At 55.6% G+C, this 16330-nt stretch overlaps 3 protein-coding genes across 3 annotated transcripts; 1 reads left to right on the top strand and 2 right to left on the bottom strand.

The window, feature by feature from the left end:
- Positions 1 to 1842: 1842 nt before the first annotated feature.
- On the top strand, positions 1843 to 5032 carry PHYSODRAFT_339831 (hypothetical protein; the record flags this gene model as incomplete). Its single annotated transcript, XM_009537824.1, has 3 exons — positions 1843 to 3825; positions 3876 to 4631; positions 4679 to 5032. The coding sequence occupies 3 exons, from the start codon at positions 1843 to 1845 to the stop codon at positions 5030 to 5032; spliced, it is 3093 nt and encodes a 1030-aa protein (XP_009536119.1).
- A 4578-nt stretch (positions 5033 to 9610) lies between these two features.
- Positions 9611 to 10929, bottom strand: PHYSODRAFT_527254 (hypothetical protein; the record flags this gene model as incomplete). Its single annotated transcript, XM_009537823.1, is given in 2 exon segments — positions 9611 to 10375; positions 10393 to 10929. 2 exon segments carry the CDS (start codon positions 10927 to 10929, stop codon positions 9611 to 9613), a joined length of 1302 nt encoding a protein of 433 aa, XP_009536118.1.
- A 555-nt stretch (positions 10930 to 11484) lies between these two features.
- PHYSODRAFT_250253 (hypothetical protein) lies at positions 11485 to 15408 on the bottom strand (the record flags this gene model as incomplete). Its single annotated transcript, XM_009537822.1, has 6 exons — positions 11485 to 11601; positions 11737 to 13402; positions 13703 to 14024; positions 14530 to 14902; positions 14974 to 15171; positions 15208 to 15408. 6 exons carry the CDS (start codon positions 15406 to 15408, stop codon positions 11485 to 11487), a joined length of 2877 nt encoding a protein of 958 aa, XP_009536117.1.
- Between the last annotated feature and the right edge of the window lie 922 nt (positions 15409 to 16330).

Raw genomic sequence — 16330 nt, 5'->3', positions numbered from 1 at the left:
TGAAACCCAGAATATCACGAATTTAGGGTCCAGGATTTCAGTCAACTCTGAGACTTGGAACTCAAAAGACAACTTACCCAAATGCCCTCCTAGCTCGACAAAACCAACAAATACAGAGTATACAAACACTACAACTAGCCGTCACTTATTCTTTTGGACCCTTGGACGGTGGGTCACACACACACTAGGCTCACTCGAGTCTGAAATTCAGGGGCCTAGCTCCCCTGAGACTCACACAAACGCGCACCACCTCCAATAAAGGAGGAAAATACAATCACTATCAGTTACCTTCCCTTCACACAAGCAGTCAATACAAAATCCTGGAGGCGACTACCTAGCACCCCAGAATACCCTCTGGAATAATATGAAATGGGCTACCACGAGCACAGCAAGTGATATGGAATAGATGGATCACCCCAGGAAGCTCAAGGCCGTCGCTGGTCACCACCTACCTGGACTTGAGTTTGATGGAGCCCACACAGACGGCTGTCCTTCGCCGTTGATGTGCCCTTAGCGTCCCGCGGTCGTAGTCTCGGGTCCTCCGGATTTCCGTCGGCAGGCTTGGCCGAAGTCACTTGCGCAGTACAGGGTAAAAGGAACTCTGTTTGGTTTTTTATCAGCTACTTCTCTCTCTCTCCTCTTCGGGCAAATATCTTCTGTTCACTATGCTTGGGGTCAAAATGTCTTGTCTTGAGTATACCTTGTGATCAGCGGTCCAAACTTGCGATCGGCTTGCGAATCCATTGTCGCACGGCGTCGGAAGTGCCAATTGTGGGTCCTTAGACTTGGTTTAGTATGGTGCAGGACTCCCTCTCGACTCCTCGAAAATAACCAGTCTGCGCATCCACAACGGTTCTTCAAGGTCACGCATCACTTTGATTGCAGACTGACCGCGAACTGACTCGAATCCCTGAAAATCAGGTGACACTCAGGGTCATCTTCTGAAATCCTGGGAATGCTGAGGAATCTTGGGGAACTGTGGGGATTTTTGGGTGTTGGCTCGGGAAACACTTAAGTTCAGTATAGAGAGTCTGGATTTATGGTCCAAACCCAGAGAATCATCTTTGGAACTCTGGGTCACCTAGGTGAACTCTGGGTCATCGTGCGGCACTCTAGTTTTCCGTGCGGCACTCTGGGTAACAAGTCTGCTGCAGTGCAGACTCGTGTGTATCTCCTCAAAGCCACACTTTTAGTGGGTTTAGCGGCCTCCTGCGCATGGTCATGGTAGTAGTGGGTTGATTCTCAGGGTAATTTGATCCTCTGGGGCACTCTGAGCCACAGCAAGATGAGGTGTACTCTGGGATACATTCTCCAGAGACACTTTCCGCCAGACTTTAGGCACTCATCGTAAGGGAAAGTCCGCGGCTGGGCTGAGTGTTCTCTGAAATTCTGGGCGTGCACTCCCAGGATTCACACTTCCAGCCAGTTAGGCCCATCTGCGGTCAGACGCTGGATTCATCCCGAGAAATCACTTCTCTCCCACAGTCGCCATCCATGTCACACGGGTACAGCCGCGTCGTATCCAAGTCATCCACCAATCAGCATCCGATACAAACTCCAGGTCACAGAGATGACGGCACATCGTCGGCAATTTTCTGGGGACCGCCTCGTGTCAACCGCCCCTCCTGGTCCGGGTCCATCAAAGAGGGAATCACTCCGAACTGGTGAACCATGGCCAGGCCACAAAAACACACAGGTCCATCCACCGTCGACTTCGATACGGCCGTTGCACTCTGTCGACTCCCAGGGTTTCACTCACTTTGGCAGCACCCTGTTTCCCCAACGGTTGGTCAGGACCTATCTTCAAGGTTCTCCTCTCAAACTCAAAAACTCCAACGGGCAATGCGCGGTCACATCGCCATTTCGCAGATCGTCAACATGGCGGAGAGCGCGACTTTGGACGGCAAGCAAGCGACGGCGCCAGCTCAAGGCACGGCGCCTCCCGGCAGCGCGCCACCTCCGACACAGCAGCGCACCGGCGACGCCCCTGCGAGCACCGCACCAGCAGGCGGCGGCAGCGGCCAGGCGGGTAACTCAGCGTCCGGCGACACTTCGACGGGCAGCACCAAGACGGGCGTGACCAAGCGCGTCTCCTTCTCCAGCGCCACCGGCAAGACCTCCGACACGGACATGCGCGAGGCCGATGGCAACGCCTCGACTGACGCTGCAACCCAGGAAACTGGTGACGCGAACTCAGAGTCCAAGGCTCCAGACGCTGGCGGCGTGGCTCCGGACGTGGACATGGAGGGCGCCCCTGAGTTCAAGTTACCACGACACGCGACGCTAGAGGACGTCAGGGGACTCATCTTCGCAGGCATGCTTCGGCAGGAGGAGGTCGATCCCCCTGACTTCCTGGTACCTGAACGCCCCCCCGCACTGGAAACTGCCGGCTCCGCCGAATCTCAAGACCAACGCGTGGTCCCAGGAATCGTGAACGACATTCGCGCGGGCGCGTTCGCCATGGAAGGCTACGGCGGTGCAACCTCGTTGGTCGGCTTCGAGGAGCTCTCCGACGAGGATCTTCAGGGGTTGAAGGAAGTCTATGGCGCCGACGCTGGGATCGATGTCCTATGTCCACGTTGTTCGCCTCTTTCAGCGTTCGAACTGGACAATACCCTGAATTCCATCGGTATTCGACGCGAGATGGCCTCACTCCTGCGTCACTTCAACAGCACAAGGCTCGCTGAGCGCGTGTTCAAGATGACCGGTTACCTGCGTCGAGTGCTCGGGGCCTACCGAAACATGCGTTCTCTGGCTGACTCTCAGCAGGGTTTCACCGCCACTCAGGAAGTAGTCGACACGCGACGCAAGTACAAGGAACTGAAGCGCGCCTGGAAATTCACGTGCGACTACTGGTTCCTGGAGGTCCAAGAGGCCCTGGGCAAGGTGGATGACGCTGAGTCCAAGTACGAAGTCGCGCTGGGCGAGCAGAAGACGCGGTATCAAGACGAGATTGATTCTCTGGAGTCCGAGAAGGCGCAACTCAAGGCGCGCCTTGCCGACTCTGAGGCACAAGTGCGAATCCTGAAATCGCGTCTTGAGTCAGCCACCGTGGACCCCTGGAAGTTCTCCGATTTCCTTCAAGAGCACACAGACTTCACGGGTAATTGGGAGCGCCTCCACGACCTCTTCAAGCTCTGCATCAAGGACTCGAAACCTCCCGAATCCTGGGACACTGTCATCAACGTCACGGCCATGGACAAGCGCAAGGCTGCCGTGGCCCCGTACCCAGAGAAAAGTACATGTATGCCTCCGTCTTCGGGGTCTGGATCGTCCGGTCGTCCTGAAATTCTGGATCTCACGGATTCTGGCAGCAAGCCTCGCAGCGGTTCGAAGACTGGGGGCAAAACTCAGGATTCCAAGAAATCTCAGGGTTCCAAGAAAGATCAAGACCCCAGAAAATCACGGGATTCCAAGGCGCCGGGCGAGTCGCCACGGCAGTCAGCGCACCCTAAGCCTCACAAAGTTCAACGTCGCCCCAAGGATCACCAACCAGGCCGCGACTCTGTGCGTCGCGCCAGCGAGAAGACTGTTGTGTCCAAGGCGGCCGTACACACGATGCTCCCGGGGGGTGTCGTCTGGAAGGAAGTTCGGCCAGACGTGCGTCAGGCCATTCTTGCTGGGCTCAAGTACGACACAGCCATGGAGTGGATTGGCAGCGACCGGGCGGCTCACGGGCACTTCAGGCAGCCGCAGCTGATCAAGATGCTCGTGAGCATGATGTACTGGCGTCGTCTTGACCTGACTCTCTGGAGCAAGTACGTCCCTGAAGCCTACTACGAAATGGCAGACGAGCGTCTGGACAGGTGCCTTCGACGCGGTGATGTGCCACCACCCTGGGGAACCTCGATGACCACATGATGTACCCTGATGAGGACGCCGATTCCACGGTGGACGACATCGAGAACGACCTGGACTACCAGCCTCCCGCCCAGGAACCTGAGGAGAGCGCTTCTAGTAATAGCTCTGAAGAGGAGGAGGAGGAGGCCGTCCCTGAAACGCTGGAGGACATCGAGGACGCAGAGGACGACGACGACGCAGAGGACGACAATGGGGTAGAAGAACCCCTGGAAGTCAAGCCTTCTGCTAAGCGCCCCCGTTCTGAGTCAAGCAAGAAACCTCAGAGTTCCAACTCGAAGTCGAAGAAGAAACGTCGCACGGGAAACAAGACAGACACTTCTGCCACTCAGGGTTCTAGTGGTACTCAGGGGTCCAAGGCTACATCACGCCCCAAGCATCCGTCGGCGCTCGCGCGGAAATCGTACTCGGAGCTCACTTCAAGTAAGTTGATGACGGCCGACGACCCTGAGGACAACGAGACCTCCTGGCGCATCTATGGGGTTCTTGTTCAATATCCAAGTTCGACCAAGAGTGCGTCTTGCGAGACTCCCGGGTTCCCAGAGTACGAGATCCACAAGTATTCGTACGACGTTGCTCACGAGCGCTGGGACCGTGAGGCATACCAAGAAGTCCTGGATTCTGAACCCTGGGAGACTATGCTTCAGGGTCGCTTCCGAGTGTTCTACTTCCATGAGCGAGAGCTACTCTCCGCGAAAGAGCTCAAGCTGATGGAGGACGTCGTGGACGTCATGCACAAGCACGCACAGGCAATCTGGGAGCGCGGGCACTGGGTGCCTATTCCGACTGAAGAACGAGCAGAGCCACCATGGAATCTCAGCGGAAGTCGCGTCGAAACGCGCTACGCAGAGCGTACAAGACGCTCGTCGAGCGCTCGCGAAACACCCCTGGGTTCATCCCGTCGTTGTGGCACGAACCGGGTCTCTGGAAGTTCCCGGACAAGTGCTGCTACTGGATTTGGGAGGATCCCAGGGCCAAGAAACTCGGGGGAGCTAAGTGCAAGGACTTAGACGTCCAGCTAGCGACGTTGGACATTCGTGAGCCTGCTCGAGTCCAATGGAACGCGGCGGCTGACGACGATGAGTGGCTACAATACGTGCCGAACATCATCAAGCGCCACATCAAGCCCCTGGCCATCCGCAAGCTCAACCCGCTGTCTCTCAAGCACTCGTGAGAGTCAAGGTCACCTCCAAATCCCGAGAACCACCTGAATTTCACATGTCGTAGCGTAACTCTCCATAATACCCAGGATTTCATTTCGATGTCAATGTCTTCCCCAGAAATTCATCATTTTCTGACTTGTTCTCTCGGTCATCCAACTTCGTTTACTGTCGCTATGTCCTTGTAAAGCTCGCCGCCTTCATCTTCCTTCTCACACACTGCCAAAGCCTCAGCAGTATCAATCAAATCAAGTCAAATCACATTCACGTTTTCCGTCTCCAATATTCACACATTCCGCCGATTTTCCCCAGAGTTTCACAGTGTCACCCAGAGTTTCCCCTGAATATCACGTGTAACTCTGGGTCATTGTCACCCCAGAGTGCTAGAATCCTGGGTGATCATCTCCAGCCTGCATAGCCTGGAAACGGGCCCGCGCTCTTGCGCCTTGATTGAATTCGTAGAGCAGGGCACCACAGTTGAGCTTCGACACAGGCAGCCACTCGGTCTCATCATACCCCTTCCACTTCACAAGGTACTCACGAATTCGTCTCGCTGTCCGAGTCCGTTTAGTCCATCGCAAATCCAGGATTCGCTCAACTTCGTACTGATTGTTCGCAGCGTCGGGCTCCCAACTGTCTTCAGGCAACAGCGCCGCATCAAAGTCATCATCCTCGTCCACGTCGATCTCCACAGTGGGCCGCTTCGGGAATAGTGCTCTGGGTTTCAAACGGCTCACGTGTACCCAGGGATTCACGCGATATCCTGTATTCTCGACCCTGAGTTTCACGCGGAAGTTGTCATAGATTTCCTGAATTCTGAAGGGGCCATGCCACATGTGAGCCAGTTTGCGGCTCAGCCCGGGCTGCACTGTGGGTATATACAGCCACGCAGCATCACCGGCTGCGAATCCTCCCTTCAGTCGTTCGGACAGCTCTCTCCACTTCCTGGTTTGTTCGGCAGAGCGCGCGCGCTTGGCCTTCCTCTGAAGATCCTCAGCGCAAGCTTGTGCATAACTATAGTCACGCTGTAGCTTCCTGCGCCACTCGTACGCAGTGCGCTCCTGGATACTCGAGGGCCTGGGTCCTAACATTGCAGACACCGTGTCGTGTGCGTCCCAGCTGTGCACCGAAAAAAACGGAGTGTCCAGGCGAGTGGCATCGAACGATGTATTCACGGCAAACATCAGGCGCTCAGCATGGTCGTCTCAGTCACTCTGGTCCGCCTCAGCAATGTACGCTCGAATGCTGCGCACGACAGTCTGCACCGACCGCTCCTGTTGTCCGTTCGCCTGGGGGCGATACGCCAGAGTGGCTCGCTGCTTGCTACCCAAAAGTTCACGGAAACGCGTGAACACCTCACTCATGAACCTTGGGTCTTGGTCGTGCCTCAGCATCGAGCTCGCGCCGAATCTCCTGAAGACCTGCTCTTCGTACACTTCAGCCACATCTTGCGCCGTGGTGGAACTCATGGGTTTACACATGACGAATCCTGAGAACGCATCCTGAAAAAGCAGCAGGAACATGTTCCCACGGTCCGACTTAGGCAAGTGTGTCGCGAAATCCATAGACACAACTTCAAAAGGGCGCCTCGGTTCGATGTTCCCAGGGGAAGGCCCTGGATTCTGGGGGCGCCCCTTGCCGCTGGCGCAATCAACACACTCTTTGACGAAAACTTCCACATCAGCGTACATGCCGTGCCAGTAGAACTCAGAGCGCAGCTTCTCGTACGTCCTCGTGATCCCCTGGTGCCCACCCTGAAAATCTTCGTGAGCGTAATGCAGGATATCGGGTCGCAGAGCTTTCGGCACCACGAGTCTGAGTTCGTCAACCATATCTCGGGGTCGATCTCTGGTAGACCGACTCAAGCGGTACAGGACTCTGGAATCCAACACGAAATCATCAGCGACCTTCGCGAGTTTCCTGGCTTGAGCGTGCGACAGCTTCGTCGCGTCTCCTTTCAGGAAATCCTTGAGTTGCAGCAGGTGATCATCTTTGTCCTGGTGCACCTTGATGCGTCGCCAGCGTTCCGCCTGGTACTCCAGAGGTCCCATGGGTTCGCTTTGGGCTTCGATCTCCTGAGTTCGCGCCCGAGTCATTACTGCAAACACTTTGGCCGCCACAGGCAACGGAGCGCACTCAGGTCCAGGGTTACCCAGAGTTTCGACACCCTGAGAATCACTCCCCTGAATTCCAACGTTCAATAACACCTTCGGTCTTACCAACTTCTCGTGAATCTTGGACACCAACTGCAGATGTGTTCGTTCGTCAGCATCCTCCACCTTCCAGGATACACCAAGCGCGAGGGTCTTAGACGTCAGGTAGTCTGCGGCCTGGTTAAACTCTCGCTTGACATGCACCAGCCGCACAGACTTGAACTTCGTCTTCAGCACTCCATACTCGGCCAGCTTCCTCTGGAGATTTGGCTGATTGCAGTTGATGAGACCCTGGGCTTGCTGGATGGCAATCCTGGAGTCCCCAACTACAACGATGTCATGAATTCCACGCTCAATCGCCAGAGTGAGGCCCTTCAGAAGTCCATGATACTCAGCGTCGTTCACAGTCACGTCCTCCAGGGTGAATCCCTGGGCATCCAGGATTTCCCACCCGAGGACATGCCATAGGATGCAGTCGCAGCTCCCTTGTCGCGTGGAAGTCTTAGCGGCGCCATCGAAACTCAGAATACACCCCTCCTAGTCCGCTTCCAGCATTTCCATACTGATAGGCACTGGAGGTTTAACGCGCCCCTTAGCTGGGATCAGGTTTTCAGCGATCTCATCCAAGTGTTCTCTGGGGGTAATACCCGCACCCAGAATTGCAGCCAAGCCGTCTTCATCCCGTTGAACTCTGCGTATCTCCAGGTTCCAGTGGGACAACTTCAGACCCCACTTCACCGTTCGACCGTCTGCCGACTGTGAGGTCAGCAGCCACTTCAACACAGAATATCGCGTGTAGACGACGATCTTAGGGCTGCCTTCAACCAAAGTGCGAAACACCTCCAGGACTCTCAGGATAGCAATCACCTCCTTTTCCGCAATGTGATACCGCAGCTCAGCGTCATTCAGGACGCGACCTGCGAATCGAACCGGGTGCACAATCCTGTCGTACTCCTGACCCAACACAGCGGATGCTGCCCACGGGTTCGCGTGGGGAATAATCACGAAGGGCCTTGAACGATCAGGATGTCTGAGTAACGGAGTCGAAACAATCTTGTGCTTCAGGATTTCAAAGGCTTCCTGGGCTCTCGACAGGTCTCTCCTGGATTTCACTTGTTCCTCAGTCAGCTCGTACAGGACGGCCGCGATCACGGGTAGATCTTCAATGACCTTGTTGTAGTAATTCAGACTCCCCATGAAACTCTGGAAGCCTTTCAGTGTCGTCGGGAACGGCAAGTCTTGGACCCCCTTCGCGATTTCAGGGGTCGCTCGGATGCCCTCAGCACTAATCTCGTGAGAGAGGTACGGAATGGACAACTTCCCGAATTCGCTCTTGGGAAGACTCACAGAGATAATCCAGTAACGTAGTCGGAAGAGCAGCGCGTTCAGATCCTGGCACAGCAGCTCCCATGTAGGCGCACCGTGGGCGATGTCGTCGATATACGAGCTTCGACCCAGGACAGGGCCCATCTGAGAGGGAGCCAGGATGTTACGCTGAAAAACAGTCATCTCATCCGTCAACACTGAAAGTCGCGGTGCATTCTCACCTGAAACTCTGGGTTCCCCAGAGTTCAACCCCAAAAAGTCCAAGACATCTTGGTCGACCTCAGCTTCTTCCTCAGAGGAAAGCCGCAGAAATCCCCACAGACAGTTATTGAGAACTGCCTGGTAGATCAGCGGCGCGTTCTTGAGGTCAAACGGCATCCTGACCCACTGGTAGTGCCCATAGGGACAGACGAACGCAGAGATCAACTTGGCTCTCTCGGTCATCTTGATAGCCCAGAAACCACTCGCCATGTCCAAGCTCATAAACCACATCGCCGACTCAAAGCCAATCAAAAGATCATCAATAAACGGCAGCGGATAGTGTGAGAGCTTGATGAAGCCATTCACCACGCGATAGTCGATACACATCCGGATGTCGACCCCATTCTTCTTGAGGACGATCACGATTGGAGATGCCCAGGGGGACGAAGAAGTCTCGATCAGCCCGTTCTCCAGAAGCTTCTTCAGAAGTTCATACACCTTAGTCCACAGGTGTGGTGCAATGGACCTTGGACGCTGGGCAGTAGGTTTAGCGTCGCCTACATCCAGGTCACAAACCACTCCACGGGCAGGTGGGGGAGCTGCATTGCCGTCTCCCAAGAAGATCTTCTGATGATATTCCAGAATTCGCCTCACTTGGTCTTCCATCTCGGGCGTCGTTTTCCCAGGGACTCCAACATCTGCCTCCTCGATCTTGCACTCAGGGGTCAAGTCACGCATCTCAGGAAGCATACCCAACTGGTCACGCAACTGAGAGAGCAACTCACTTCCTTCACGTATGTAGACCGCAGGCTCGTAGTCGAGGTCCTCTGTCGAAAGCCGCATGCAGCGCTCATATTCCTGCTTCAGCTTCTCCAACGGAGTTCCCGGCATCCCTGAGATCGGGATATCCCACTAATCTTCAACAGCACCCTTAGAATCGTCGTCATCCACATCGAATCCCAGAGAATCACCTTCGTCGCACCACTGACCCTGAGAATCACTGCCAACTTCAACCTGTAAACTCAGGGTTTCAGCGGCCGTATCACCTTCAGGACTCATGCCCTCTGGCGTTCCGACAGTCTGCGAGGCAACATCGGTCACCGCCTCCTTCAGAACGTCACCCAAGTCACTCGTATCAACAGCAACATCTCGGAGTTCAGGAGGGTCTTCAGGAGGCACTCCTTCAGTCTGAGTTGCAGCGTCTTCAGCGAAGCGCACGCAACGAGGCTTCGGTTTCCTGAGAATCGAGGCAAGCAGTGCCATGTCGGGGCCCTTTGCAGGTCGCGGCAGAATCTTCGTAGGCCACTGATACTCTGGGGTCTCGACACAGGATGGCTCAAGCGCAGCCAGGCGTTCCGCCCGAAGTCTGCCCTCACGCGACTGAACACTCTCCAGAATGAGCGTCTGCCACTCCCGATACGCAAACGAACCAGGGCGCACAAAGCGTCCGGCACGTGGGAAGAAGCCGTACTCCACAATTCGGGCGACCGGCGTTCTGTCGTGAATCCAGACGTCCTTGTCCGAGATGTTGACCACCTTCACGGCGACCGGCCAGGATCTCGCAGCGTAAATCAGGTGCGTTACCCAGAGGTCACCTCGTCCTGCCCACACAACCTCACGCTGTGGGTTCGTCGGTCCATACGAGATCTTCACCACCTTGGATTCCCCAGGGGCAAACTACCTGTGGTTTCCACGGGCATGTCGACACCCAGGCGATCCTCTGGAGTCCATCCACACATCATAATCGCCTCTTCATCCGAAAGTGTCACGAGACCTTCGCGAACACTGATCCTCACTCCAGCTGCAAACATGAAACCCATACCCAGAAGAACTTCGATCCCTTCGCCGATGTTAGCAATCCAGACATCCAGGAGATATATCACCCTCGAACCGAGAGTAATCTTCACCTGAGCACTGGCACCGATGTACGTCGGAACGCCTCCCATGCCAGACACCTTGGTTTGCTTGTGCGACTTGAGTGTGAGTCCGAGCTTACGCGCTAAGTCGAAGCTCACAATATTCACAGTCGCACCGGTATCCAGGAGAACTCTCGTCCGGCAGTCGTTCACAGCACCATGCATCATCGCCACATCACGTTTCTTTGGGTCAGGATCATTGTTTTCCCACCATCCGTAGCGCTCTCCAGGGTTCAGCTTGTACTCCACAATTTCTTCAGAGTTCACCGACCCAGAGTTCGCTTGTTCAGGATGCTGATTTTCAGGGAGAGTCATGAAATCCTGAGTCAAAGTAGTCATGCATTGTTGGTTATCCTGGGTTCTTGTTCTCAGCTCCGGGCCTACATACACTAGAACACATAACTCTGGGGCCTTCTTCAGCCCGGCGCGTACTGGGTCCCCACCCAGCGGGCTTATTGGTTCGACGGCCTCCCAGAGTTTGCTTCGCCATCCAAGAGTTTATCCAGGATTTGGCTCGGCATGTCCTTCAGTGCATCTTGGCGGGCGAGTTTCTTCACAGCTTCCAGTGTCTTCCAGTCTTCACACGGTTTCCCGAGATGCAGTTTGCCACAGTTCTCGCGCGACACAAGTGAGTCGGATGACCCGCTTCCAGGCAGCGATCACACTTCACGTCTTTCCAGCAGTTTTCCTCTGGGTGCCCGCACTTGCCGCACTTCTCGCAGAACTTGTCCCAATTCGGGTTTTCGCGGCGAGGGGAACGGAATCCAGAGTTCGCGTTCGGTCCTGGTTGGGCGTTCGGTGGACGCCATCCCATGTTATCCATCACGCGATAGACCTCGTTCGTCAGCGTCTGAGTCCACTCGGCACCCTTCATACTCGCCAGACTCCCACGCTAGGCGTAGAAGCTTCTTCTCCAGAGATCTCACGAGTTGACCCTGAATTCGCGCTCGCACTTCGGGCAGAAACTCTGGATTCGTCCGTGATTTCCTGGAAACGCGCGTGAATTTCAGGGTCTTCGTCTGACTCAGAGTCAGAGACATCGCCCCTAGTCACATACGCACGTCCTTGTCGCTTCGGCTTGAAACGTCCCTCAGGAATGTTGTCGGCACGAAAGTCACGAACTCTGGGCGGCGGAGCATCATGGTCTCTGCGGCTCCAGACATCTTCGTCCTGTTCCAGAGCGTACTCTAGATCAGCGATACACCTGGATCTCTGGTCCTGCAGCGACGTCTTGAGGCGCGTGTCCCTGAGTTTCGTGATGAACCTCCGGATGTGTTTCTCCAGGCGCTTCGAAGACTTGCGAAAGTCAATGTCAGCCTTCCCAGCGGCGGAATTCAGACGATAAAAGAAATCCAGGGCGCTCTCTGAGTTCTTCATCTCTATCGTGAAGTAACGTTCAGAGTACGACGAGCGCGCTTTGCAGTACTTCTTCCTGAATGCAGACGCCAACTCCTTCCAGTCACGCTGAGTGTGTTTGGGCAACTGGTTGAACCAGTCACGCGCAGCTCCCGAGAGTTTCAACTTGAGTTCCTGAATTCGCATCTTCGTAGACCAACCTCCCTGAGCCGCCATGTTCGCAAAACGTTCCCACCAATGCACGCGTTCCCTGAGTGACGCCTTAGTATCGAACTCACCCAGAGTATTCGAGTTGATGTACGGTCTGAACGTCAGGAGCGTAGTGCCAGCTTGAGCCGTAGAGGCCGTCGACAGGTTAACCCCAGGGTTCCCATCCGAACTGTCATCCGAACTCTCAGAGGACGAGTCATCATCGCTGGAATCGGAGCTTGGGTCTGCGTCCGAGGGTGGATTGACATCCTGACGCTTCTTCTTCTGCTGCTGGTGTTTCTTGGGTGCAGAGCGCTTGGAGTCTGTTTTAGAGTCCTGCGAGGCATTAGAGGTCGCTGTTCTCCTGGGATCCGACGTCTTCCCCAGAGACACAGGCTCGAGCTTGACGTCCTGCGTCACCTTGGTCTCCGTAGCGCCATGTCCCCGCTTGACGCGCGCGATTCTGCCGGAAGTGTCGGCGGGAGTCTGCGCGAGGGTCGCTCTTAGCTGGGAGGCGGCGACTTCGGACGTGTTCTTCGGATCAGCTGTCTCCCGTCTCTGGCCTGTGACACTTGCGTTTCCGTTGATTACGCCACTGGATTCTTGGGGTCGGGTTGCAACTTCAGGGTTCTGAGCCACTGACAACCTCACATTTGTTGCCAAATCAGGGGCGACGGTTGCGCGACGCGCTTGAACTTGGGCCAATGTTGCCCGAAAGTCGCGCACTTGGCCGGCGTGGAAGCGCTGGATATTCTCGGAAGACTCCCGCTCTCGCTCTTTCTCCGCCTCAAGTTCTTGGACCTTCTGCTCCATTGTTGACATTTGTTCCTTCCAACCGGCGTAGGTCTCGGAGACCCAGCGCGCGCGCTCCGAGTCGGCTTTGGCTTCGTGCCGTCGCCAGCGCTCGGCGTAGGCGGCATCCAGGCGCTCACGCTCAAGACGTACAGCTTCCGTGATACTCTGGGTCATCCCCTGAGTTTCAGTGGAACTTTGGGTCTGGCGAGCCTCCACGTCCTGCGCACGCCGTTCCGCTTCTCCTCGGGCGATCTCAGCGTGGACCAAGTGATCCGTAAGTTCCTGGATCTGGCGACGCGCGTCCAGGTTACGTTGTTCCCTGAGGCACTCGCGCTCCAAGGCATCCAGGCATTCTATGGCGAGAAACTCGCGTTGCTCCTGTTCCATGCGGGCCTGCCACTCCTGCTGTTGTCGCAAGACGTTCAGCTCGATTTGGGCGGGCCCAGACCTCGCGGACACGGACGAAACTGACCCAAGATTCCTGGATCCACTCGAGCGGCTCGACGCAGATGATTTTCTGGATTTCGTCGAGCGTCGAGAGCGCACCTCGCTCTTAGAGCTCTGGTGTTGACTCCGCTCATCGGTGCTGACATCCCTTGGACCACCAAATCTAGCAATCGGGACAGAAACCCTGAGTTTCGGCTCGGAAGTCGTGGCTGAAATCCTGGGGAGACCGGTCTTCCTGGGTGCGATCTCTGGGTCAGAGTGCACCGACGATGCCATCTCAACGTCATCTTGGTCGACTGACACAATACGCGACGGGATGACTGTCCGGGTGACCTGAAATCCAAGATCACCGGCAGCTGCAAAGCCACCGGCGCTCTGGGCCACAAGCGCTAGAGCTTCAACTCGTTGTCCAAGCGACATCATCAACGAAGACGAAGAGCTACCATAAGACGTTTGAACGCCCGAGGCAGTACTCTCATCCGAAGCGCGCGAGGTACCGATGACATTTGGCACCGCGCCTGGGGTAGCGTCCTTGGCTTCCGCCTCCAGAGAATCACGTCCATTGGACATGGAATTCAGGGGAGTGGAATTCTGAAGCGAGGCACCAGTCGAAGACTTGTACGCTGGAAGAGAGGACAGCGACGGTGTAGACAGCGCGGATGGCGTTGACGGGACTTGTGGCCGAGGCGGTCCATGCTGAGTACGCTTGGATCGTGGCTCACCATCACTCGACCCTCGTGGGCTCCGTGAAATTCTGAGTCCAGTGACTCTGAATCTCAGGACAAACTGTCGGCCCAGTAGATCCGCATCGTAGTCCGTCATCAATAGATCACCGTCTCCATCTTCCTTGTGGTAGTCCAGTCTTGGTGGTTGCTCTTGGGCGCTTGGTGCGGCGTGATCTTCAGAGTTTACCTTGAAATGCACACCAGCTATCACCAATCTCCACTCGACCAGTTCCACACACAGCGATGAAATTCTGGGTTTCCTCCATGACAGAGCGCACCAGACTTTCTGGAATCCTGGAAGCACGCGTTGAAGACCAGCCAGGGATCAAATTGACAAACTCAAACCCGGCTTCGAAGAACAGAGTCTGCAGAATGGCGACGCACTCGCGGGTGGTCATGATACTCTGGGGAATCGTAGTCGCCATGAGATCCTGAGCAGTTCCGACGCCCCACCGGGCGAGGTGAAACTCAGAGATCCAGGCTTCATCTTGATTCTCCAGAGACAAACGCCACTTGAGGTAGTCTCCCGTTGCGTACGCGGCCGCGAAGTACGAGTTGGCATCCGGTTTCGGAGTAGGCCACTCATAAACGACAGTTGGCGGCGTCACCTTCCCAGGATTCACCTCTTCCCAGCGTCGAACTTCACGTCGAACGTACAGCACCATGCTCCCGGCGTCCAACGCCGCTGCTCCCGACTCGGGAGCAGGCGCAGCAACTTCCCGGATGTCGCTTTCAGGCGTCTTCCTGGTGCCGCTTGCAAACTTGGCGCTGAAACTCTGGGTTCAGGTGGTGCGAACCCAGAATTCACCTTGGAACTCTGAGTCTTCGCCTCCTCCTTCGCTCGCACGGGCTCCGACTTCACTTCCACAACAGACTCGTCCGAAGATGAGACCAAGTCAATCACCCCCGGGGGCTCAACCGCATTGGCGCCTCCCTCAGACGCCTGAGCACCACCCTCGCGGGTGTGCTCCTCTGGGACTTCAGGAATCCGCGACCCAGAATTCACCTCCGTCGAACCTTGGAACCCAGGGGAAACTTCTTCCTCCTGAGTTTACGATCCAGCAGCAGGCTGACCTTGGACTGCAGACGCCTCGACGTCTCCACCTTGCACTGCCTCGCTCTCGCGAGCAGCCTTCTTCGCCTTCCGAGCGTCGCGGACGACTGTTTCCAGGTCCTTGTGCTCCTCAGGCTCCATACCTTGAACACGACGCGACTGACGTGACGCCTCACCGCGTCCTCCGTCACCGCGTCCACTCTTCTTCACCCCTCGTCCTCCAGGCATCTTGGTAGCTTGAAGTTGACGGGCACTCAACACTTCTTCAACACTTGATTCCGGTGAAATCCTCGACAATCGAATCCGGGCACGCGCACCAGCTGAGGCGAGGCCGATGAAACCTTTGTCGCCCAGGGGGGTTCGTATAGCGCAGCCCAAGACTGTTCCCCAGGGGTAGACCCAGAGAATCGACTTGAGAGTCAACAGCAAGGAGATAGACCCAGAGATTCGCAGCCGCAAAGCTTTAAACCCTGAGAATCACACTCCTTGGTTGGCGTGGGTACCTTGTGTAATCCCTGTCGGCTCGTTTGTCTTCGACGGAACGGCACTCCACCGGTTGAAAATGTAGCCTCGAAGAAGTGTGGGAGCGCACGTCTACTTCAGAACGCACCTCCACACCAAAAGGCAAACCCAGAGAATCAGATCCCCTGAAACCCAGAATATCACGAATTTAGGGTCCAGGATTTCAGTCAACTCTGAGACTTGGAACTCAAAAGACAACTTACCCAAATGCCCTCCTAGCTCGACAAAACCAACAAATACAGAGTATACAAACACTACAACTAGCCGTCACTTATTCTTTTGGACCCTTGGACGGTGGGTCACACACACACTAGGCTCACTCGAGTCTGAAATTCAGGGGCCTAGCTCCCCTGAGACTCACACAAACGCGCACCACCTCCAATAAAGGAGGAAAATACAATCACTATCAGTTACCTTCCCTTCACACAAGCAGTCAATACAAAATCCTGGAGGCGACTACCTAGCACCCCAGAATACCCTCTGGAATAATATGAAATGGGCTACCACGAGCACAGCAAGTGACCCAACTAGGATATGGAATAGATGGATCACCCCAGGAAGCTCAAGGCCGTCGCTGGTCACCACCTACCTGGACTTGAGTTTGATGGAGCCCACACAGACGGCTGTC

Source organism: Phytophthora sojae (assembly GCF_000149755.1).
Source record: "Phytophthora sojae unplaced genomic scaffold PHYSOscaffold_11, whole genome shotgun sequence".
Classification (NCBI taxonomy): Eukaryota; Oomycota; class Peronosporomycetes; order Peronosporales; family Peronosporaceae; genus Phytophthora; species Phytophthora sojae.
Note: the sequence above shows the minus strand (reverse complement) of the source record. Positions and strands in the feature narration are given on the sequence as shown.